This window comes from Tasmannia lanceolata, unplaced genomic scaffold (assembly GCF_043159265.1).
Source record: "Tasmannia lanceolata isolate RefF3 unplaced genomic scaffold, GAP_Taslan_0.1 ptg000020l, whole genome shotgun sequence".
NCBI classification, from domain to species: Eukaryota; Viridiplantae; Streptophyta; class Magnoliopsida; order Canellales; family Winteraceae; genus Tasmannia; species Tasmannia lanceolata.
This window is the reverse complement of record NW_027518697.1, coordinates 4253887-4278966: the sequence shown is the minus strand read 5'-3', so window position 1 is coordinate 4278966 and position 25080 is coordinate 4253887. Positions and strand designations below refer to the sequence as shown.

Below are 25080 nucleotides of genomic sequence, written 5' to 3'. Positions count from 1 at the left end.
AATTTATAGATCAATTTGTGTTATTCGCCACTTCCTGAAAACTCAAATATCTAACCTCAGTAACAGCATGGAAAAAAAGTGACATGGAAATAGATCCAAAGGCTAAATAAAATTGCATCTATTCTATTTATATATAATAGTTTCGTCTCCTTTGCACACAACCGTAGCACACAATATATGAACAAACAACACATCCCAATACCATAGCACACAATCAAATCCACAATATCATATTTCATATTTGGAATACGCTCTCTCTCTCTCACATTGGTTTCTTCACAACAAGAACAGGGCACTTGGCATTATGCACACAATAGTTGCTAACACTTCCCACGAAAGCCCTGTTTCATCACATTCAAATTTAGTATCCAAACACGACAACAATCAATTTCTCCACACATGTGAATTTCTAAGAATAAAAGAACGGTATACCATCATTTCCAGATCAAATCAAGCAATGCAGTCTCACAATGCATGTTTCCTATGTATTACCAATGGCCTAAGCAACCAAAACAGTAGAGTAGATTACTACTGTTAAGGAGGCACCCAATAATATCAGATGACTTTAGATGAGAAAGAAAAATGAAAACATGAATAATTTATGTTTGTTGTCAAAGCAAACCTACCAATCCAGTATATATGCAAGATCCACAACTATGAACCAAATTTACAATGAGAAGAAACTGCTAAGATTACTATTATGAGCACAACGTATCTTCATTAATGTACGGAGACAGTTAAGCATAAAGAATTTTCGCAAGTAATATTTTGATCCTAGACAGTTAAGCATATCCAGTCTATTCACGTGATTAAGTGCTTTTTTCGCTTTTCAGTTTTCCACTATCCCCACTGTACATGTGGCACATGTGTGCAGAAAATTGGATTGTCAAAATTGCTAAAATGTGGGAACAAGATTGCAGTATGATGAGGACACAACACAATGCATCATTTATCAAGGCTGTTTTTCTTTTCTATGTGATCGTTTATTTAGGGTGGATGGTTTGGTTTCCTGTGAAACATATTGGAATAACCAATAATCTGTTTTTATAGGCTGAAAGCTTTGAATTTACTCTTATGATTCACACTGAATTATTCTATGTTATCTTCTGAAAGAAGAGGGTTGTCCTCCATGGGTCGTGTTGTCTGGTTGCTTCACAAGATCTTTGTAAGCGCATAAAATTCTTACTATAGGGTATTGTTGGACGGCAGCCATAAGTTTCTTGATGATCATGAATTTTGGATATCAGAAAGTCATTTAGTTGTCAAGTATCAGAGAAAGAACTTGTTTCAGATAATAAAACTCTGCAATAGATGTAGAGTTCTACACAGTTAAATTTCCTATCAGGTGAGTTAAGTGTTTCTCTGAGTGCATGGTTCTTGATATATTCATATTTATTTTGGAAGTCCTGTGGATTAGTTTATTATGTGCACAACATAGTTTCCTTGAAATAAATAAAACAACAAATCCATTTACTACTTCGAGGATTGGGAATTTCAAGTTGAAGGGTGATTAGCGGGATATGTAACAAGAAAGTGTAGTTGCTTCTGAGTAGCAGGTTACAATCTGCATTGAAATAAGCTGCATAGAAATTCTTCCACACTCATACAGTACTTCCATCTCATGGTTTTCAACAAATCTTATTATTTCGAAGTAAAACTGTGGCACTGCTCATGTTATTCTGTTTTGACTGTAGCTCAATAGAAATGTACGGGAATCACAACAACGGCAAGGTGAAGAATTTTGATACATAATTCAGTGTATCCGTAAACAATAATGTAACATTCACAAATCTTTTATCTTATCAAGTAACGTTAGTTGGAGGAAATCTATCCCAGTAACTGGGTCACAAATGCATAACCAAGTAAAATTTGAAACAACTAAAAGAACTAAAGGACATGGTGAGCATTCGAGGTACCATGCAATTTCATTATTTCATTGGGTTGAATTCAGAAAGCAGCAGGTAACTAACCTCTTTAGGACTCCCCGTCCATGGTTACCTAAAATAAGTAGATTGATATTATACTTTTCAACTGCCCCACATATAACCTCTTTTGGATCTCCTACCTCCGTAATTGTCTCTGCAGTTACCTGTAGTGAGCAAACGGTGAATTTTATATAACCCTGCATGTGCGTGTGCGTGTGGAATTTGGATGTACGTGGAAGATGAAAAAGCTATACACTGAGCAGGCATTAGCACCTGACATGAAAAGCCCTTCAATTGAATTAATGAGATAAGAGATGATGAAATGGGTTATGAGATATTCTAGTTACAAATTGGTTTCAATGTTAAAAGCAAGCAGAGTATGTGATGTTTAGAAATCATGGACGAGAAAACAGGATGCCATTGTCTTTTTCTCCTAGTTGTGATTCAGATAAAATCAACTAATGTCAACAAGTCATCTGTACACCCATCAAATAAAATGAAAGGCTAATCAAAATATCATTTGAATTATAAAAAGGTATATCAGATCCCTTACCATAAATCTGTCCCAAATTTATACAATTGAATTCTTTCTAATGCATAAAAATGTATATACAAAATAATCAGTTTAATTTGCTCTATCTGAAATCTCCACTTCTCTTCATGGGCAGCTCTATCCTCTAAAATTCATTTAACAAAGAACATATATGATTGAAGCTGACCTACTACGAAATTCATGCAAAACTGAATCAATATTTCATCCAAGGCTCCAAATCATAGTTGTCATAATGGGAAGCGAGAGGGTCTGGAAAAGAGAAAATACGAGCAGCGAAAATCTCTAACAATATAAATAGAAAACATGTGGGAAGTGTCACTCAAAGTCAACATGAAGCACTTAATAAGCCTATTTGAAAGTGAAAAAAAGTTTATATATAGAAAGAGTAGGAATATAGCTGGTTAGGGAGGAAAGGCTAATGTAGGTAAGCATTACAATTCGTAAAGACGAATTTCAAGTTTTAAGGATTTATAGTTTCAAATATTTTATTCATGTAGATTTAACGTTAAGTTTTGAAAAAAGACCCACGTAAGTTCCATTAAACGTAAGACGAGTTTTAAGTTTTGAATACACTCCTTTTATATATGCACCTTTAGAATTATCAAAAGGAAAAACATACTTTTAAGAACCACTATACAATATATGCTTCTCTTTCACTAGCTATGCTGATTTTCAGTCAAAAAGGGGCAACAGAAAGAAGTCATACCCCTGCTTTTGCACAGATCTCCTTAGCTCGTTCTAAGAGAGCAAATGAAACCTTCTTTTGATATTCTTGGGTAGATTGAATCAACTCCGGAGCTGTAATACATGAAGAGTAAAATATTAGTTATCTCTGCATCTAGTTCCTTTTTCCCAAAGGAGCTGAAACAGAAATACGTGAAGATCAAAACAAAGATAAGCAAAACCAATATCCACCAGTGCTCAAACCCCTTCAATCCCTCTCCCACACATAAAATGTAATCAAAAAACAAAATCCATTGAAAATGAGTTTCCCAGCCTCACTTACTCATTTTAGATTGTTTTTTTTCCAAATCAAACTTTTACATGTCTTCTAGGAGAAAATTCCAATCCCACTCGACCCTTGAATTTTATCTTCAATAACTTTTTCATTAGGAGGCCATGCCAAAAAGAAAGAAAAAACTTCGGACAAAAAAAAATTCTTATAAATTGTTTTCCTTTCCACGATTTAGAGGGGAATTGTTGGGGGTTCCACGCAAAAGCAAAAGATCCCCCATCGGTGAAGTGAAATGATGTGGATGGCTTATAAGGGAAGTGGGCACCCTCCCCTTAATAGCTAGATTTTAGGGGCGAGTTCTACCCGGGTCCCAACAAATGGTATCAGAGCTCAAGGTATGGCAACCCCGGTGTGCCTCCGATAACGGTGAAATTCCCTCGGATATGTTGCCTCCGGTTGGAGGGGCGAGATTGTCCATGTTGCTTCTGCGTGGAGGGGGGAATTGTTGGGGGTTCCACGCAAAAGCAAAAGACCCCACATCGGTGGGTTGGTATAAGTTATCTTTTCACATACGTTAAAAAAAAGGAAATTTTAGAAATATTTTCCTTTTTAAACTTTTCCAGAAACTTCTTCCAATCCAAACAGGAACTTAGATCCAAACGGCCTCTAACGAAATACCCCAAAATTTCATGCCAACATAAAATAAAATAAAAAACAAAATAACAGAACTTCAATGTTTCCCCATCATTTTCTCTCCCAATAGATAAAACAATTGCAGATAATCCGACAAGAATTTTTTTTTAAAAAAGCTGGATTAGACAGCTAGATTAAATAAGTAATTAGGTTAATTAGAAATTTAGAATATTATATTCTTCTCTTTTATAATAACATCTTTCTATATTTATCCCTTTGAGTGTTTTATATAAACACCCACCAGGGCTGTTTGTAATTCATCCAAAAACCATGATTAAGAGAAAATCTTATATTTTATCACAAGAACCTACTTTTCTCCAACAGAAGGAGCTGCATCATAACTGAACCTAAACTCAATAGAAACCCAAAAAAAAAAAAAAAAAAAAAAAAAACGTGAAAAAACAAAGAAAACGAATACTAACAGGTTGATAATAGAGCAGAGGACGTACGGGCAGAGCCGAGAGACGCGGCATAAATGGATCCGAAATTATTCAAGGGCTGAGCATTGAATATAATGAGCTGAGAGGGTGCAGATATTGATTCAAATAGGTTTTTTAAGAGCCACTCGAGAGCGTAGTGGCTGCATTCGCTCTCGTCTATTGCCACCATCACTTTCTTCTCAGTCTTTGTTCCACCTAGGGTTTCCCCCGCCATTTCTAGGGTTAGGGTAAGGGTTTCCTTCCTTTCTTTCTTTCTTTCTTCTGCAGAAGAGTAAGAAAAACGCTCTTTCGCTGTAGATTGAAGTTTAAGGAAATGGGAGAAGAAAGATTTTTAGGGTTTGTTTTGTTGGTAGATTGGGGATAAAGAAGGTGATTTGTAACGGATAGTCAGCGAGTTGACTTACAGTTGATGATTCACTCATCTTTGCATGGCGATTTGTAACGGTTAGTCTCAGATACAGTTCGTTGTAAAGCAATGGCCATTGGATCGAACGGACGGTCAAGATCAAATAGGAGTGTCGGTTGTTGAGAATTTTTATGGATAGAATAATTATAGGACGAACAAATAGCATTTTCCCATGTAGAAATTTTTCCTCTTTTTTTTCTTTTCGCTTTTTCTTTCCTTAAAATGGCAAAACTACCCCTCCTATGCCATGTGGCGTACATTGATTTGTTCGGTTCCACTTTTGGTTCTACTCTCCGTTATAAATTCGGACTTTCATCTCATTCCACCCTCTTCAAAGACACAAGTACTGGTTATCACTGCCAGCAGAGAACCCTTTTTCTCTTACCAGGTGATGGGTATCACCATTGCTGTATTTTGATAATGGCACTACTCACTTAGTTTTAGGATACTGAAATTAGCACTGCCATAATTGCAAATGCAGCTTCAAGTTTCAATTTTAATTTGCTTAGAGCTTTTTGGGAACAGAATAACCTTTGACAGCGCAATTGTAAACATATCGTAACTCCAGTCTTGTTTTATTCCTTATTTAGAGGGAATTGCTAGGGTCCAACACAGAAGGCATTTCGCAGGCCTGCTGTTGCATACGAGAGCAACCACATAGGCTCACTTATCAACATATTTTGTCTTTTTGATGAGGTGGCTGCTCTCTCATGCAACAGCTGGCTCGTGAAATGCCTGCTGCGATGGTCCCTAGCAAACTCCCTGTTTAAGACATTCACAATGACAATGTTTTGATAATGGGGCCAACTCAGCTAATTTTTCCATTCTTTCAACCAGCTGCTAAAGGCTATTAGCCTATTACAACTCCCCGGAAGCTAATTAAAAAGATTAAAAGAGTCATAAATATACTAAAGAGGGGTGCCCCAAGAAGAAAAGGGGGCTAATACATCACTTCCCTATTGAGTGCTGTAACAGCAGTGAAAAGCTTATTAAAAAAGTGTAAATCTAAGCGAGTAGTGCCATTATCAAACTATGGCAGTGTGGATATCGATCATCAATATCATACAATAGGCATGTATTTTCCTTGAAAATACAAATACACTAAAACCAAAAAGTACAGTGCAACCCACCTGTTAGGATGATCTACACCATTCTTTTGTGGGTCCCCACGTGGTGTCGCTGAGAAAGAGCTTGAAGCCGCTTAGGTGCAGAACTAGAGAAAAAGGAAGCGGTAGATGATAATGGCACCCCTTGATCTCACTACACTTGGAATGCCACTTTATAATGGCACCCATTTTATCTCACTACACCCAGGAATTTTGATAATGACACCCAGTTGCTTCCCTTACACTTTTAAGTTTTAATAACCGAACACCCCACTTCTGCTCCACTCTACTCCCACTCCACCTCACTTTAATCTCTCAATTACATCAATCTCAATAACTCTTCAGTAGTCTCCTAATGTTTACTTTGGCCAAGTTCTTGTCAAAGTCTTAAGTTTTTAAACACTTGTGTTACCCTCCAAAGTCCAGATCTTTTTCTCAGTAGGCAAGGTCTGGTTATTTATGGAGAGGTCAATGCACTTAGATGGTCCAGTCCATGTTGGGCCAGGCATGTACCCTGACACGCCTTAGCCCAGATAGGCAGGGCCTTATAAATTGGCTCATTGCCAAAGGTCTAGAAGATAATGGGACTACCATCACAAATATAACAGCATAGAAAAAAAATATTATCAATGCTTCCTTTTAATTTCGTCTAAATGCAAACCTGCAATGGCCAAACAAATCAACGGCCAGATCACCGCGGTGTGAAACTCCATGCTGCTGGCAAAGCACAGTAGCCAAAAATTAAGAAACTACACAGGACATAATTGCTCCCTACCTTCACATACTGTAAAATTCATGACATAAAACCCAGTTCTCTGAGAAAAACGATGAAAGGAAGGTTATCTGAAGTGGGATCATTTGACCAGTAATTCCAAGATGGATCAATTTGCTACCATATATACAATAAGAGCAATGGCTCTTATAAATTGCTTTCTGAATTTTGTCAAAGAAGAAATAGAATGAGAAACCGGTTGCTCAATTGTGTACAAGGGAAGATATAAGCCAAACCTCTGCCCCATTCCGAATAAACTTCAAAACGATTGTGCCGCCTCTGACAGAAACTTTCCTATTTCGGCTTGACACTGGCACAGAGAACAGGAAAAGTTGGATCAGTTAACAATATATTCATAGCAACAGATAATAATAGAAGACAAAAAAGAATATCTAATAGTACACTCATAATTCAAGCATCTATTGATAATGTGACCTTAACGAGTTTTATGTACATGATTGCCTAGTTTCAACAAACGCCAGCAAGCAATATTCCATCAAACACAGAACTAAAATTGCCCTATCCCCACCTAGAAAGTCTTTGCTCTGGAAGCACATAGAAGTTTGATGGTGTTATTGTATAGAGGTTCTCTCATGTTGTCAAAAACTCTCCAGCACTTCAGATTGGGGTTTGAGGCCATGACCCTTCTGGGGATAAGCTGATGAGCCCATGCTGAGCTTCAAGGGATTAAATCTTGCTCAACACTTCAAAAGACCCATAACACTTTTACCCAATTGTCAGTTATGTCTTTCTGACTCTAATAGTGAGTTTTTTGTACATGATTGCACTGTGATGCACCTCAATATAGGCAACAGAAAATTCAAGTAAAAAGAAAATGGGATTCTTAAGTGCATGAAAATAATAACATAACGTCCACAGGAAAAGTATTCAAAGATGTTTCTTGAAGACAAATCGATGGTTACCTGACACCAACATGAATGGTTTAACTATGGGAATAAACTGCATATGCAGGTTTCTTTGTTGTTGTTCATGTAGCAACTGATACAAGATGCTAGACTGGAAGAACTGTAAATCAAACATTCTACAGTGACAGATGGGCTGTGATTTATTACATGGTTTTCTGCACTTCCCTTCATTTAATTATTGTAGGTTGCTTGTAAAATCAGCCACACTAATGATGATGGAAATGCATCTCCTTCACTTCTTAAGACTTAACGAACCTCTATAGTCATCAAGAAAGCAAAACTAATGAATTTGGGTTACTAGAAATAACAGAAAGGTTCCTGAATGTTTAAAGACTGAAGTCCCTTCCAGGCCATAGGCGTCTGTTGATGGGTCCAGTTTGTTGCAAAGCAGACATAGGTACAGGAACTGCAAAAAATAAAAAAGATGGATATACTTAAATTACATATTTGATTAACGTTTGACTGTCCAGCAAGAGGCGACTCGTGCCAAATTGATGGAGTAAAAAGAGGTAGGGGCAGACCAAAAACAACTTGGGTAGAAACAGTGAGGATAGACTTGATAGCTAGGAACATAACAGAGAACATGACCCTGGATAGCATAGAATGGAAGAAAATGATCCACGTAGAAGAACCCAACTAGAACCAGGATTAGAGCCGGGTAGATTCCTTTTACCTTCTTCATGAATTTTTTCTGAAGGATTCATTTAGCCGACCCCAACTAGTTTGGGACAAAGGCTTTGTTGAGTTGAGTTGACTGTCTAGCAAGCATGAGCAGCAAGCCTTTCCCAGCCTCAAGATGATGGGTCTTTTATTCATAATAGGACCAACAAACCACCACTGACACTAGAAATGGGTGATAAGAGAGCCATGTCTTGGTTAGCTATGGACTAAGCATGATGGCTAGATCAGCCAGTGGATGCTACATTTGCTTTGATAATTACCTGACATGAGGATGGTTTGTATCAAAAGAGGAGAATGTGAATATTAGTGAACCTGGAAGCAAATCTGTCATCACAAGACAACTTGTAAAAGAAAGTTTTGAAAAAATTACGATTTACGATTCAAATCTCATCATTCATATCAAAATTTACGGATTTCGATTTGAATCCTTATAACTTTATGAATCTTGTGATTTTCTATTAAATCTTATGATTCAATCATAAATCGAACGATTCATAAGATTTATGTGATTTATCCTGATTCCTAATTAAGTTTTGTATAAAAGAAAATAGGACTTTCTTTAGAAGGACTCATTTCCCTTCTGCGGTAGAAGAAGCCATTGAAAACCCTCTTGTGAGAAAAAAGAAGACACAGGAGGAGTTCGAATGAATCAAACCAGTTTGAACATGTACATGAGGGAATTACTTACATCAAGGAGGGTGACGACCATAACAAGAACGAAATCAACGAGTTACCTACTTTTCATAATTGATATTTGTCATTAGATGCTTGAGACTTTGAGAATTCATATGAACTTGTGTCGTTCTTTATTTCATGCATAGGTTTGGATGGGAAATAGATGGTCGGTATGTGACATGTTTGTTCGCAAACATTTCATATAATGATATTGAATAACTAATCATGGTCGTTTCTATATAAATTATTCCATTTGGATGAAAATGAATAAGTTATTATTCTTTAATTTGTTTATGATTTTTTATATTTTTTGATATATATATATATGAACCTTACAAATTACGATCCGATACAATTCGACCCCTATCTTAAATGAATCGTTCAATCCTTTTCTGGACCAGTTGGGTTTTGTGGTTCCAGTGAAGCGGAAGCACGAGTTCTATTGTGGGGACTAAAGGTGGTTTAAAAAATCTATAACTAGCCCTCTTACTCTAGAAGGAGACTTTTCAAATGCATTAGAGATCAATAGAGTCCAAGGTCCTTGGCAGCTACCCGATGTATTATTAGAGAATCGAGATATATGCTAAATCATTCACAAGCGGTTTAGCCTCAAGAAGGGGTCCAATAAACTGGCGAACGAAGGCATGGATAAGAAGGCAATCACTTTTTCAGCTCCTTCGACGGAGTAGAGTAGTTTGTCGCTGTTGTTAGTGTCGCAATAGGGCTGGAGTTCCACAGATTTGTGGTTTTCTTTATGTAAGAGGGTCGCAACAAGTTTTGGGTTCCATGGCAGTGTGTGTTTTCTGTGTGTGTTTTGGTTGCTAGATCAATAAAATTGGTACTTTTCAAAAAAAAAAAGAAGCTCCAGTCCTCATCCCTAATTGCTGCTCTGGTGCCGGTCACCAAGGGAGCAACGGTTTGAAGTTAATCTTGACAGAGTTAAGGCGAATGCGATCAGATCATATAAAATTGAACCTTGTCCCGACCGATAGGTTGGATAGGGATTGTAGACAGGGAGAGTCTGTAGTTTTTTTTTTTTTCTTCCCCCTTGAGAGATTTGTTCTCTCCCCTTCCTTTTTCTTGCTTTCTTTCTCTTTGTACTGACCATCTTGGTCGCTTGGTTGTCCTTATCTTTCTTTTAATAAAATCCATTATCATTCAAAAAGGGAAAAAATGATTCATTTGGGAAAGTTAAAAGACATCAAATATCGTTCAAACAACTAGAAAACAGCCACTAAATAAGGTTAAATATAGAAAATCCAATAAAAAGGGCAAAAATGTGCAAAGCTGGAAACAAGCCAAAACAATCGAAATTACCAAAACAGACCAGAATGACAACTTCCGCACAAAACATTTCATTTCCAGTTGTGCTTTGTTTTCTGTGTCAGGACGGAACTGATAACTAAAAATATGCACACAGACACCAACCCATATGGAATGGTTGCAAAGGGGTCGTGAAAACATCATAAGACTAACCTAAAAACTCAACAATAGGATCCCAATGAAAGGAGAACACCCAAAGCTGGCTTCACAAGCTTCACCATAGTTCAAATGTGGTAAGAGGAAATGTCTCTCGTGAAGCACATGCGTGAAAACACAAGGCCTAAGTCTATGTAGCTATCGTCTCTAATAGCACCTTTGGTTGCCACTCCTGGTTGAGAGGGTTATAGGGAGAGTTGGCCCCGTTACCTGTTGACTCCTCCCCCGATAGGCCTAGCAGGTGTGGGCCGGAACCTTGGCGGTTTGCTCATGGGTTGCAAGAGGACTTGCTTGTGCATGTGACGCACACAACACGAAATCATACTTCAACTCGTAGGCGTGCCCTAAGGGAGCTTTGGGTGCGGACTGTGAGTTATCCACATGGATTCTCCAGTTTCTTTGGTCGAGGATGGGGGCCAAAGACAGTGCATGTTGGGTTGGGTTCCCTCATGCATTGCGCGTACGGACCGGTGCAGGGGGCTAGCTAATACTGTTTGCCTTCTGCACCGCGGTACGTCTTGTGGGCAGGCCAATCTCTAGGTCTTCCATGAGTTCGTGCCGGGGCGACCTCGGTTGCCCTTGCGAGGTGTACACCTTGCGGATCAAACCATGGGGCATCTAGCTTCTTGGATGACCAAGCCCCAGTGCTTGGCAGATTGGTGTGTGGCATCGTCATGCCTAGTACTCGATGAACTTTGCATTGGGCTCCAAGGCCCACAAGCTTCACCATAGTACAGCGGTGGTAAGAGGAAATGTCCATGTGAACTTGTGAGGAAATGTCTCATGTGAAGTTGTGGAGCACATGCCTGAAAGTATAAGGTGTGCACCTATGTTCACATTTTCTTATTGATATGCATACAAATCAAAAAGGGTGGGTTGAGGATATGCCTTAGACCATTCTCCTTATTCCTTGCTCCAAAGCATGTCCCAGGGCTAATACTTCTAAAAAATCCATTTGGACCGAGGACTAAGAAAAGGATCTCTTCAATTTGTCAAGAATTGTTAGTAATGTTCGTAGACATACACAAACATAAAATGAATCCCAATCACACTCACCACCCAAAGGCATTTTCAAGTAAATAAATTATGAACTACTATAAGCCATATTTACATTATACATACAGTAATAAGAATGCGTCACTCAAGACACAATTCACAATGTGCTCCAAAATCTTCGCTCAAAGGATCCCAATCACATTACCCATTTGTCATATACATCTTACACAACATAGTTAGCCATGTAAATTAACACTGAAGGAAAAATAGGAAAAATATGTGACTTATGTAGTTATGTTAAACCATAAAGGTCAACGTGTGACTATGTGAGTCATGTTAAACCATAAAGGTCAATATTCCTTGGGAGTATACACTGCAATTTAAGCATGGCATGCATTGAGGTGCACCCAAACATTTTGCTCAACACGTATCAGTCATTTATTACAGGGACAATACTCAATTTAAAAAATAAAAGTAAAAATTCATTACATCTTTATAATGAGATTGCTTCAAGTATTTTTTTCTAAGACTAAAGGATGTGATATCCCGCAGTAACAAACATATACCTACAACGATATATCCATATGAAAAGAAGCAAATAGTCATAAGAAGGAATGCCATGAAAAATTACATCATCCATACTTCAAGTCAAGTTGGAAGTGGCGACATCTGTATTTGGTTTTCAAAAGTTCCATCTGCCATATCTTGAGTATGAAGAGAATTTTTCCTCATACGTTCCAATGAAGTTGCTTGCAAAATCCCTAGAAAATTCAACCAAATTTATAAGATGTTAATCAATTAGAATAAAAATAAATAATAAGAAATGCACCCTGAAACCAAGACGAATGCTACCATCAGATACATTATCTGCTTTATCTACCTACATATCCAACTACTGGAGATTTATCAACCCTTTCATCACTCAATAGCAAAGGAAAAAAAAATCAAAAGAAGAAACAATAGAAGCCATAAACAAGTTAGGAATGACCTAAATAAGGAGGCTCATATCAACTTGATTGGGAGCGAACTGAATGGATAGGTCTTGGTCACAACGAGGACATAGTCAAGGTGAAAAGTCATAGCAACATTTTCTTGAAAACAATCATTGTAAGGTGAAAACTGCAAAGTCACAGCAACATTTTATTGAAAGCAATCTTGTGCACCATGATATATTTTAGAAATAGATTTTACATATATCTTACAAAATGCCCAAGCTGCATACATGATATGAGGGCTGTATTAATTAATGAATGGATGGATACATACATACAAAAGTGCATGCATCCATACAATATGTATAAAATGTATAATGTTTATATATATACATGGATCAAGCAGACCGTATCTCTGTTCAACATGACACTAGCCTTTGTTGTACAATTAGGTGTTGCTCCCTAGAAATATGTTTTTTAATCCTAGCGGGGCTTGATTTTTTTTTTCTTAAGAGATTACATGGGGAATTTATGAATTCATTTTTCCCTTGTCTGTGTGACATTGTGCATTTTAATATTGATTTATACTGTCCATTTGATGGCCCTTACTGTGGAAGGGTCAGTGCACGCACGCACTATATGTATGTATGTGAGGGGTGGTAACGCCACTCCCCTCTATTTTGCACTTCTCTTAGGGGCCGTTTGGACACGCGGATTTTAGAATCCAGGCTTTTAGTTTGAAAACAGTGTAAAAGAGGGTTCATGATCAAGCTGTTGTATGCTGTCCTGACAGCATTTCTTGGATTTTAAGCGAGAAATTAAGGTTTTAAAAATCTCTCATGCGTCCTAAGATTTCTAAAACCTGGAAATATGGGAGGATCTGCTACTCTCTTGCCGACGGGAAGAAGGGCGAGAAGTAAAAAACAAGTAAAAAATGACGGTTGGTCCGCTTCTTCTCTAGTCTCTTAGCTACAATTTTGAAGAAATCCCGGATTCTAAAATCCGCGTATCCAAACGGCCCCTTAGTGATTGTTAAAATTCTCAAAACACTATGAACAGCCAGCTGGAGAAGTTTAAAAAAAGAGAGAGCAGTGCCAATATGAAAACAACAGAGAGCGGATATCGTTCCGATATATACATACATACATACATATATATATAGACACACACACACACACACACACACACACACACAGATTATGAAAGCTACTACTCCCCAGTTGCTCCACTCATGGCTTCTAATGATAAAATGCCGGCATTGTCTGCTCAAAAGAAATAAAATGCTTGCATTGTGATCAACAAACATATAAACTATATTAGTTCAAATTTAAAAGCGCCACTAAGAAGCACATGAGAATCTCTATAATTTCTTGTACTCTTCACATAATAGTTCCACAATATATAATATTCCACTTAAGTTTGCATTTTAGGTAAAAATTGCAAAACAAGGCATATAGAATCTGAAAACATTAGATGGAAGGGAGAATCATGAAGCCAAAGATATAATAATACACCTACCCAAGCCCAAAATTGTTGAGCAAATAAGAAATCCTATTAGAGAAAAGTCCATTTTGTAAGCAATCTCCATAACGATGATGCATCCTCCAGCTACCATTAAATGCCTTGGAGAAGAGAAAACTAGATGCAATCTGCAGACAGATGAAACCAGTCAACTGTTCACGTGCCCCACAAGGAAATCATATGTAAGAAAACCCTCCTCAAAATAAAAGAAAAGAAATATATTGGAAATAACCTAATATAGCATTTTGGAGAAAAGCCACATCAACTATTCATATGCTCCCGAATAATATTTTATCTAAGAAGAACCTCTAGAAACTAAAGCATCTACAGAATGCAAAAATTAAGAATTTATATAAAACAAAAGAGATTTGGCAAGAACCTAATGGCAACACAATTAATGTCAAGGTGGTGAAAACATTGCTAAACTTTATTTTATTTTTTGTTTTAATGGTAAGCAGATATCATTAAAAGAACAAAGGGTAAAAGGAACACCGGCCTTGTGATGAAGGTCGGTTGGGCGAGTCAGTGACCTTGGTTTCTCAGTATCATTCATCGGCCTCTCGGGATTCGCACGAAGGAAACCTTCATTCATCGCCAATGTCTCGAAAAAAAGTCGAGGTTACTAAGAGTCAGCATTACCAGACCACCTCAATGCCAAGAAAATACCCCGGGAGAGTGGAACTCATTAAAAAGACTCGCAAAAGTATGCCACTTTATGTGATGCCCTTTAGTAAATGTTCCATGTTCTTAAAGGAATCAAAGCGAAGCATATTTGATGACGACATCGAGGTGTTGCCCTGGCTTCAGAGGGGTTGGAAGCAAGTTGTGTTGTGGCCATGTTACCATTCTTTATGTACAGGGAGCGTCTGCTGAAGAGCATCCTTTTTAAACATATTTGATGACGACATCGAGGAGTTGCCCTGGCTTCAGAGTGGTCAGAAGCAAGTTGTGTTGTGGTCACATACCATTCTTAATCTACAGTGAACGTCTGCTGAAGAGCATCCTTTTCTTTTTTACAGAAGAGCTAGCTACTTCTTCTTTACCTTTCTGTTAATGTTACCAATTCCCAGAAGACTGATTTATGTACCTCGTGCATACAGTTGCCGAACTACTTTCTCCGTCCTCCCTCTTTCGTTGTGCACTTCACTTCTGGCTACCCCACTTCCACATCTGTCCATTTTGGGGTTTTGAAGCTGGCTATAAAATAGTTGCAGCGTGCTAGCGCCCTTACGAATAGGGCTCTTCTGGATAGCAGATATGGACAATCACAATTTGTACGGTTCGGCATGAGTGGAATAGTATGGGACAGGTTCATGGAATGACCAAGGTGGGAATATAAATTATAAACAGCACACAAATAAATACCACCATACGGATAAATAACAATATGAAACAATTAATTAAAGAATGAATTTTAGGGATACAAGAGTTGCAGTTGAAGCAGTTAAAAGAAGACATGACATGCACCCACAGTCCCACACGCTGCAATTAGTAGAGAGCAACTAAGTATTATTTTGAGGGAAAAAACAGAAGGATTAAAAAAAGCATTTGATGAGATACCTCTCCTCAGCAATACTGTCCACATAGAATATTAAGATAACTCCAAAGAGTACCACGCTAAAAAACGTCCAAGTTGGAAATGGCAACTTTATGCTGCTATCAGAAGTTGACCCCTGCAGTCAGTCCAAGTAAAGCACAAGGAAATAACCTACCGTCAATCAAGACATTACATCAAAGAATATATAAAAGAAAAGTTATACTTCTAAAATAATTAAAATTATATAAACTGATGGCTCAAAGGTTATTAATTAAACTTACTAATATAAAATCCCACATGGTCAAAGGAAAGAGAAAGCACGTCGCAGAGGCAATAGTTATTGCGTGAAGACGCCTTTTAAGCTGATTCTGAAAGCAGGCAGAATTTAGACACCATTAACACTTGGTAGTTTTACCATTCAAAAAAACACTCGGTAGTTTTCATGCAGAACAGTGGCAAGAATAGGAATTCCAACCAGGCAATGCACAAGGTGGCTTTCAATGATAGATAATTGTACCTTGAGCGACACACGCCGTGCAATTACCCTTCTCAAAGCTGATAAGATTCCAGCAGATATGGGAACAACCATTTGTCTGATCCCCAAAGCCTCCTCCGTTTGAACTGATAGTTCGTTATTGAGACTATCTTTAAAAGGTATTTTATGGTCAAGTTGCTCCAATATACAAGCTCTTATGGAACTGATACATTCTATGTGGGAAATGATACATTCTATGTGGTAGAGATAGGGTTAAGAGTGTCAGGAATCTAACATGGGTACAGATTCCTGCACTTGGAAAACCTCCTACACTATAAGTTGTGGATTCAACAATAAATTTTAATCAATTTAAAAAATATATATATTTTTATATAATAATAGGTTTACTAGGTTATACAAATGTTATGCTATGTTTTGCATACAAATCTTTTCAATTTAGAGGAGTATAACGAAAAACCCATGGTAGATGTAGATTTATTTTACGCTAGTGTTGCACCCAAAAAAACATAATATCATCTTTTGGCTATAAAAGTTCTATTAAGAGTGGGGGAATTCAAAGCCAGTGGCAAATGAAGATTCCTTTTATGCAAAATTCAGAAGAGAGAGAGAGAGAGAGAGAGAGAGAGAGAGAGAGTACATGAGTGTTGCACCTGAATATGTGGAGTGGCGGAATCAGACACACGTTAACCGAGGTACTTCACCCTTTAGGAGAATCTCGTGAAATTAGGCTAAAATAAATGTTACATATAACATTTTTTATATTGAAACAAAAAGCAATGCCATTATTATCTATAATACTAATCTTAACTATCATTTAGAAAAAAAAAACATACTAATCTTAATTTGCAATTAGGAAAAAAAGATGATATCAAAGCAACCTGGATGTGTCACCATTAATAAATCTCAATATTTTACAGGATATAGAATGGTGAATATGTTGCTGTAGCCCAGCCCTGAGATAATAAGAAGAATGCTGCCATCATTGCAACGAGTCCAAACCCCTACAAAAGGCAAGAGAAAAATACACATTTGCTTCACAAAAAAATATTTACTTCCTCTCAAATCATGTCAATCGAAACAAAGCATAAGCACAAACATGGGATATCGACCATTTTAGATGTACAGTTAATAGAAATAAGAGGCATTTCATTACAAGCACATATAAAAGCATTACCATTTTAGATGTACAGTTAATAGAAATTAGAGGCATTACATTACAAGCACATATAAAAGCATTACCTTTTTCCAAATATTCCCTCTACGTCCATACAATGCCACAGATAGAACTCCAAGAACAGCACCGGAGTATTCCGCCATTATAGCTCTGAAGTTTTAATAATAAACTGAGTCAATCACAAATAAATGCACACCCCGGTAGTTAGGAAGAGAAAATGAGAGGAGCATAGATGAGATGATTAATGGGAGGGAATTCCAGGAGCAAATATAATGATAGAACATAGAGTTTTTCCACATGAAGAAATGCTTGTTACGCCCACCACCATTGGCGCAGAATGGGATAATAGAACCATCAAGAATTGTATTGAAACACCCATGGTACGCCATAGGTTCCAACACTTGATCCAACGGTGGTGTCAGCATCGTGCATTTTTTCCAAATTTGCAAGGAATCTCATTTTTCCATATTGAGTCGTCGAAAAATGAACAAAATGTCAAAATCACTAGACTCTCATAAACGGCATGACTCGAGGATGAGTATCTATCAAAAAGATGATTCTTTTACTTCTCCAACTATGTGACTCTAGCAGATGATATTGTGTTATTGCAGAAAAGGAGGGAATCGGAACAAAATTATCTAAGATGAGTCAAAGGTGTTTCTCTTCCAGGAGGACCCTTTACAAAAGAAGAGGGGAAATTACGACTCGAGAGTTCCTCTTCCAGGAGGACTCTTTTATAAAAGCAGTCGAAACAAAATTATCTAAGATGACTCAGAGGTGTTTCTCTTCAGAGAGGAACCTTTACAAAAGGAGAGTAAAAATTACGACTCAAGAGTGACCAGCCGACGACTCTCCAAAATGAAGGAACACTATTAATTATACATTTCTCAGAAAGTTAGTATTTTCTTTTTCGTTAACTTTGACAGATTTTATTCATAAGAAACATAAATTAAGTACAAAAACACAACCGAGTGGGTCACAAGAAGAGCGCAATCCCTTCAGTAATGAAAAGACCTTCAAACTGATTTTGCAAAATCTTCAGTCCATTAAAGCACCTCAGCCTCACTTAAATCTTTTCTTCCCACCAGACCTGAAAATCCAATAGAGTTCCTTCTGCATTCTCTCTAACAATAAGGATTGGAGTTACCAAAGGATGAAAGATGAACCATCAAACTTAAGTTTGAGATGATCAATTGGTGGTGGTGCTGCTGCTGCTGCCATATTGCCACTTTCCTCTCATGAGCTACTTCAGTATTCAATTAACTCCTCCCAGCACCGTATAAAATTCCTTTCTTATAATTGCCTACTAAATGATATACTCTTTTAATCTTCCTTATGATGGAAGAAATTTTTTCTTTTTATCTCTAAAAAATCTATTATTGTAATTGACCACATTGTGGCCAGCAGCAAGAATATACCTTGACTTAAAGATTCCACTGACCAAGCGTCAAAAAAGGCTGAAATTTTACCAGGCATCAAAGAAGGGGGCAAATCTCCAGGGGACGGGATGAGAGCCTTTAAGCCACCCAATGACATTTAGCGAATCACCTTCAATCACTACCTTGTTCAGATCTTCACGCTCTGGTACAAATGAAATTGTAACAGGGATATTTACATGTTAATCCAAAACAGAGAAGATGAAGGTCGTAAGTGCATAGGCAAATGGGCATGACAAAAGCATATGGTTCACCGCCTCCTCCTCATCGTAAAACACAATACACCTGTTTGAGATTCCCCATTGCCAATGAATTAGATGACCCATCAAAAGATTCATATCACGGCCTGTGGATCCAACACAAGGCAACAACTCTAGGACAACCCAAGAAGGACCATGACCTATTCATCGGTTCCACTGACACACCCACCGTTAAAAAAGACCAGTAGAATGGAAAAAAAAATACCATCCAAACCCCACTTCCACACCATATGGTCCGTCCTACGTGACCTAACAAAAAGCCTAAGACAAATAAAGTATAAAGTCAGTCTTTGAAAGCTCTTCTAGAAATGGAAGTCCAACTGTCCAAGCAACCTCTACCATTTCTAATAATCATTTATGTTGGCATCCTTTACACTAGCATTCCTAAACAAGGATTGAAAAGATGACTTGAGGATTCAAAATTAAACCATATTTCCTCCTAAAACCTGATTTTGTTGCCCACAACCACACTGAACCTAATGCCTACATCAAACAAATCTACCATCGTGCCCTCAAACCCAATCCTACATTCTTAGAAACATATTAGAGGCTCGTTCCCCAAATCTCAACACCATAATATTTTATTTTTTTGTTACTTGCTTGCATAGGGCATCTTGCTCTCCGAATTTCCACACAGCCACTTATCCAACAATGCTTTATTCATTTCTTTAAGTCATTGAATTCCCAACCCACGTCGCTTTTTGGCTTACATACTTCCTTCAAACTCAAGAAATGGTATTTCTTGCTGTTCTCTTCATCATTCTAGATCAATTTGCTTTTAAGCCTCTAGAGTGGCTCCACCACACTAGTGGGCCATCTAAATAATGACATGAAGTAAACAGGCATATTAAATGAGCCAGTTTAATTACATTTATTCTTCCCCAATGATAGGAAACTCCTTGTTGAAGTTGATAATTTCTTTTCAAACCTCTCAAGAAGTGGATCCCATGATGTTTTCAGAAAATTCATTTTAGAAGTGGGCAAAGAACTTACATTAGTTACTGATTTGAACATGTTATGATCATGGGTGTTTACAATGAAATATAGTGTATAAGAGTTAGAACAGTACAACGAAATATAGTGTATGAGTTATAACAATACGGTGACTACAATAAATGCACATCATCGTAATAGTTTACAATCAAAAATAAATATATGTACATCATCAGGGCAACTTAAATATCTATTATTGAAAAAAGAGAACCTCGAATGAGATGGTCAAGGCTCATCATGGACAGCAATGTTTCAAAAAGCGTATGCAGGTCAAAACATGGTCGAATAAAATCCTAGTTGACACAGCATGACATGTCGAGTACTCGGTTGACGCGGCTGAGTACTAGGTTGACGCGGCTGAGTACTAGGTTGACGCGGCTGAGTACTAGGTTGACGCGGTCATAATTCAGAAGAGTCAAGGAGTCGTATTGACTTTGTAGGGTAAAATGTGGAACGCAACGGCAAAATACGGAACGCAGCCAAGGGAAAAGGGAGTCGACTCAGGGGAGTCCATGATGACGCGAGGGAGTTTTTAAAACTACGATAGAGAGAGTAAAACAAGAGAAACAAAAAACTGCCCCCGAGCTCACTCCATCAAAAGGAAGATGAACATTAAAAGCAATACTTCCCCTGGTAACCCCATTATGACAAGTGAATCAAAATCCACATTGGCTGACTGATAGAATGGGGAAGAGTAACTGCATGGCCCTCAATGTGATCAAGAATATTCTCTTGTACACCTCCATCACTTACAAGATTGGAATTATTTATAAGGAATCATATATATGAGGCATGTTCTTTTCTGAAATAGTATCACTAATCATAAGAAGGTATGGCCCATATATAACATCAAATGTATCCCTATGCCCACTAGTTCGTGTTATGTACATAGAACATGCATTTCATTGATCACGAATCGTAGTGATCCTTACACTAGAATAAACCATCTTTCAAACAAGGTGCAAGTTATTCCATAAAAAAAAGTGCAGCAAATAAACATGCCACTCCAAAGTAGTTAAGTGAAACTTACCTAAGAGGACCACATGATTTGAGCCCTTTTCCCCACAATATGAAGTATAATGCCGTTATACCTCCATTTATTACAGAAGGTATCACCTGAAACAGTATTGCCCTTTCAAAAAGAACATGTGATTGCAAATTATAGTGCACCCATAAGTAAGCCTAAAAAATAAGAAAAAAAAATCTTTTGTTTTGCAGGGAAGTAAGGCAAAAGGTTCTTTATTAACCTGTGAATTAGAGAGAGGCCTCCCCTTCCAAGGCTTTTGCAAGGCTAGAAAGACTATGGATGATGGAACCAAACAGCTAAAGATAAAACCAACAACAGAAGCTCCTTGCTGAGAAATATAATGGTACATGGCGTACACTGACCATATTCTCATAAAGTTTCCGATAATATGGATTATCTGCAAGGGAACATGTCTACAAGAAAAAAGATCATCCATGTAAATCAGCTGCCTCCATTAGTACGAGTTAGACTAATCAAAATACAAATATTAGTAAAAAAAGAAACCAAATGAAAAGTAAGATTGAGATATTTCAAAGATGATTTCAAATACAATTGATACACCTTGCTTAGCTTCTCCTATGTACTTATACTACATTTTATTGTTCTCCAGTGTTTGAAAGTCTTGGCAAGATAAATCTTGATTTATGATTGATTAGTCAAACATCACTTTGCAGAAGCCCAAACAAGAAATCTATAAAGCTTACAGATGATAACCCAAAAATGTTCAGTTTAACCAAATCCAAAACTGTGTCTAGAATATGAGGGTAAGATATATACTGGATACTGAAAATCTTCTATCCAACTGACCTTTCAAGATAATACAACTTTTACCAACTTAATATTTGTGTTGCTATGAATACAATGGCATACAAACAACTATTATCATTCAAAGTTGACAAAGAAAAAATTTCTAAACTTGTGAGTATTTTTGTAGTCCATAAATGGGACACAGTGACCTACTCACACAAAAACAAATGACCGCAAAACAAGTTTGCAAAATAATTGCTTTCACTTCATGACGTTTAAAAGGAATCATAATGAAGGGGTTCAAATCAAGGACACATTAAAGAACATAGGCTGAGTGGCTTCCAGAGTCTAACCAACTCTAGCTTTTATTCAACTCTCGGTAGTCAAAGTATGAAAAAAGCCAACATTGGATGGCAATCCTCAGAGGCCTTTCAGACTAACTATGCCCAATACATATGAAGGATCACCTGAGCCCTATGCCTTAAGCCTGGAACCAGAGTTTCAAGGAAAGAAAAAGCCTCATGCTTCAGACAAGAAATCGATTTTAAAAAAAAAGATTAGACCTTATTGAAGGAATAAAAGAGAATGATACAAGGAGATGACTACGAAGGGAAGAAATGAAAGGGTGTTAACAAAAGCAGAATTAAAGTATTATCTATTATGTAACCTTAATGGATCTCGCCAGCTAACAAAAATTTGCAACTAACAACTAATACTTGCATGTTCATGCCCCTAATTCTAAGCGATGATCTCTCACAAATAGTTCTACAATGATTCCTTAGGCTCGTGTTGCCTTTGCGCCCAAAGTTCACAAAGGATCGTCCTTCCTTCGAGTCCAATGTCCGCCCCCCTCCAGCTGGTTATGGTAGAGAGATTGATCGAGGCCATGGTAGCCTGATCGTGCTAGTCATGGACACATAAGGTTTTTTGTTACTTGTTCTCACTGTGGAGTCATGGGACATAATTGTGACTATTGTTACAAGCTCCATGAATATCCTGATGGGACCTTAGCTTGCTCCTCTCCTCCTACTCATTCATCTACTCACATAGTTGTTATTGATTCATCCTCGACTGCATCCACTACATCATTTGACTCGCTAAACTTACAGACAAAGATGGCAGAGATGATATGTGCTGACTGCTGAGTTGCGCTATCAGGTTCAAACCATTGACCCAGATGGTTTTTAAAACTTTTCTAAAAAAAATGTCATTTTTTCAGATTTTAACTATTAAAAAAGAATTTTCCAATCGTAGTGGCTTGCCCAAAAAAAAAAAAACACTGAAACGTCCCCTCCCACCGACCAAAAACGAAACACCGAACGAAACAAAGTTGACAACTAAGGTAGCTAGTCATGAGACTTTATTTTTTGCGGCATGCCAGGTCGGGCATGTCGGATTTCAGCTCCTATGCACCATGATTCCTAATTATAAAACCTTTTGTATAACTGTAAAGTTACAATGTGACACTTTTGAACTTTCTAAACATGTTAGAATCATCTACCCCTCTCACATGCGTCGATGTTGGTCTTCTTTTGATTTGGTTCATTTTGATGTGTAGGATATCACTCCACACCACAGTCCACGCATCTATTGATAGTTCGTGCCACTTGGTTCTATCTTATGAAGTCTAAAGGCAAGGTGCTCACTATGTTTTGAGATTTTTATGTCATGATTCATACTCAGTAAGAAGGACTGGTAAAGTCACTCTGATCCAACAACGGAATTGAGTATACCTCATATGAATTTATTCAGTTGTTTCAAGAAAATGCGACAGTTCATCAAATATATTGGTTAAATGCGGATAAGAGAAATTGTGGGAAAGAGAACTGAAACAAGATAATGTATGCTTGGATGCACAAGTGGAAGTGATTTTAGTGCTAGATGTCCTGGTTTTGTTCCCTTTTAATTTGCTTTTGCTGGTTTGTTCAATCTTTTGTGTTCTCCTTGCTCTTTTTAATAAAATTTCAATTGCTAAAACAATTGGAAATGTACAGATATCAATCAGATTCATCAGTGAAAGAGCTGTAATACCATTATTAAAATAAAAAATCTCCCTTTTCTAAGGCATTCCTCTTAACTTCTCAAAAAAAAATTAAAAAAATGATAAAGGTTCACATTGCAGTTAACTCTAATCATCCATTTAAAACTTGTAAACAAAATAAAATTGTAGACTAGTCTTTTCATACTGACATGATCACAGTTAATCTTGTTCATTACACAGCTAAATAAAAGTAATTTAACAATAAATAAGAAAATTGACAAAATCAACAGAAACCATTTTGCTAATAACAACAAATGCTACGAAATAAAAAACACAATTCATACAGGAAAAGCGATTAAACCACATTATCATACAAACCCTAACACCAATATAGAAATAAATGAAACCTAAATAGAAGCTCTGAGATTTTAATCGATTAGGGTTTTGAGAATGAACCTTAGAGGAATAGAAGGAGTTATTCGATCGTCTGAAATCTGCTTTGGAGACATCATATTTGGAATCGGAAAGAAAGAAACTCAAATAGTTTTCTCAATTTCCTCTCGATGTAAATTCCGAATGTATTTTTTAACGCCCGTGTGTGACTTTTTTGCTGTTGAAGTATACGGCAGTCTCGTGTACATCACGGTTAATCATATGATGATATTGGCACTACCGTGTTTTAATAATTACAAAAGCTCAGCTTGTCTTTTCTTTCTTAATTGCCTTTTGAGGGCTTTGTTTAATGGATAGAGGACAGGCTGGGTATTGTGCAATTATTAATCCATGGTAGCACCAACATCAGTACCCATTTTATATTGGGAAATGTCATCAGCACAACCTTATTTTCATATTTGCACAAACCCAGCTGTCTTTTCTTCTTTGATAGGCTTCTGTTGTGAGAGCTTTTTGGGAAATGTAAATAACCTTTGAGTCAGCTCTTTGGAAACTAAAAAGGACAAGATGGGTTAGCGGAGATATCAAACAAAATATGGTTGTGTTGATATCATTTACCTTTTATTTTCTCTATTTATAAAAAAGAGATTTCCGGCTGGCTGTTGCATGAGAGAGCAGACACGTAGGATGAATTAGATTAATAAGACAAAAAGTGAGCCTCTGTGGTTGCTCTCTCATGCAACAGCAGGTCCGCGAAATGCCTACTGTGATGGTCCCTCGCAAATCCCTCGTAAAAATTAATATTTTGGCATTCACAATCACATGATTGTTTATGGATATATTGATTTTAGTGTTAATATTGCGAGTTAGGACAAAGTTTCATATTATGTAGTCTGGCTATTACATATTCTAGTAGCTCCTCCTTATGGGCCAAGGACTGATGCTCATTTACATGAATCATCTACATCAAATCAAA

The 25080-nt window shown here is 37.3% G+C and overlaps 2 protein-coding genes across 6 annotated transcripts; both read right to left on the bottom strand.

Annotated features, from left to right (window-relative positions):
* Positions 1–103: 103 nt before the first annotated feature.
* Positions 104–4967, bottom strand: LOC143855213 (universal stress protein A-like protein). 2 transcript variants are annotated; one of them, XM_077365439.1, is made up of 4 exons: positions 4549–4967; positions 3185–3276; positions 1971–2089; positions 104–341 (listed from the first exon to the last, which is right to left on the bottom strand). In XM_077365439.1, the coding sequence occupies exons 1-4, from the start codon at positions 4778–4780 to the stop codon at positions 263–265; spliced, it is 522 nt and encodes a 173-aa protein (XP_077221554.1). In that variant the 5' UTR covers positions 4781–4967; the 3' UTR covers positions 104–262. The 2 variants fall into 2 exon arrangements, with proteins under 2 accessions (XP_077221554.1, XP_077221555.1); XM_077365440.1 differs by having other exon boundaries at positions 4576–4962.
* Positions 4968–6690: 1723 nt separating this feature from the next.
* LOC143855212 (zinc transporter) lies at positions 6691–24329 on the bottom strand. Of its 4 annotated transcripts, none has more exons than XM_077365438.1 (11): positions 24168–24327; positions 21204–21396; positions 20987–21072; positions 17333–17417; positions 17016–17094; positions 16115–16251; positions 15879–15965; positions 15621–15733; positions 14058–14188; positions 12239–12368; positions 6691–7160 (listed from the first exon to the last, which is right to left on the bottom strand). In XM_077365438.1, the coding sequence occupies exons 1-10, from the start codon at positions 24221–24223 to the stop codon at positions 12256–12258; spliced, it is 1080 nt and encodes a 359-aa protein (XP_077221553.1). In that variant the 5' UTR covers positions 24224–24327; the 3' UTR covers positions 6691–7160; positions 12239–12255. The 4 variants fall into 4 exon arrangements, 2 of the variants coding, with proteins under 2 accessions (XP_077221553.1, XP_077221551.1); XM_077365436.1 differs by having other exon boundaries at positions 12250–12368; XR_013237733.1 differs by lacking the exon at positions 6691–7160 and adding an exon at positions 12596–12726 and having other exon boundaries at positions 12244–12368.
* Positions 24330–25080: the final 751 nt, after the last annotated feature.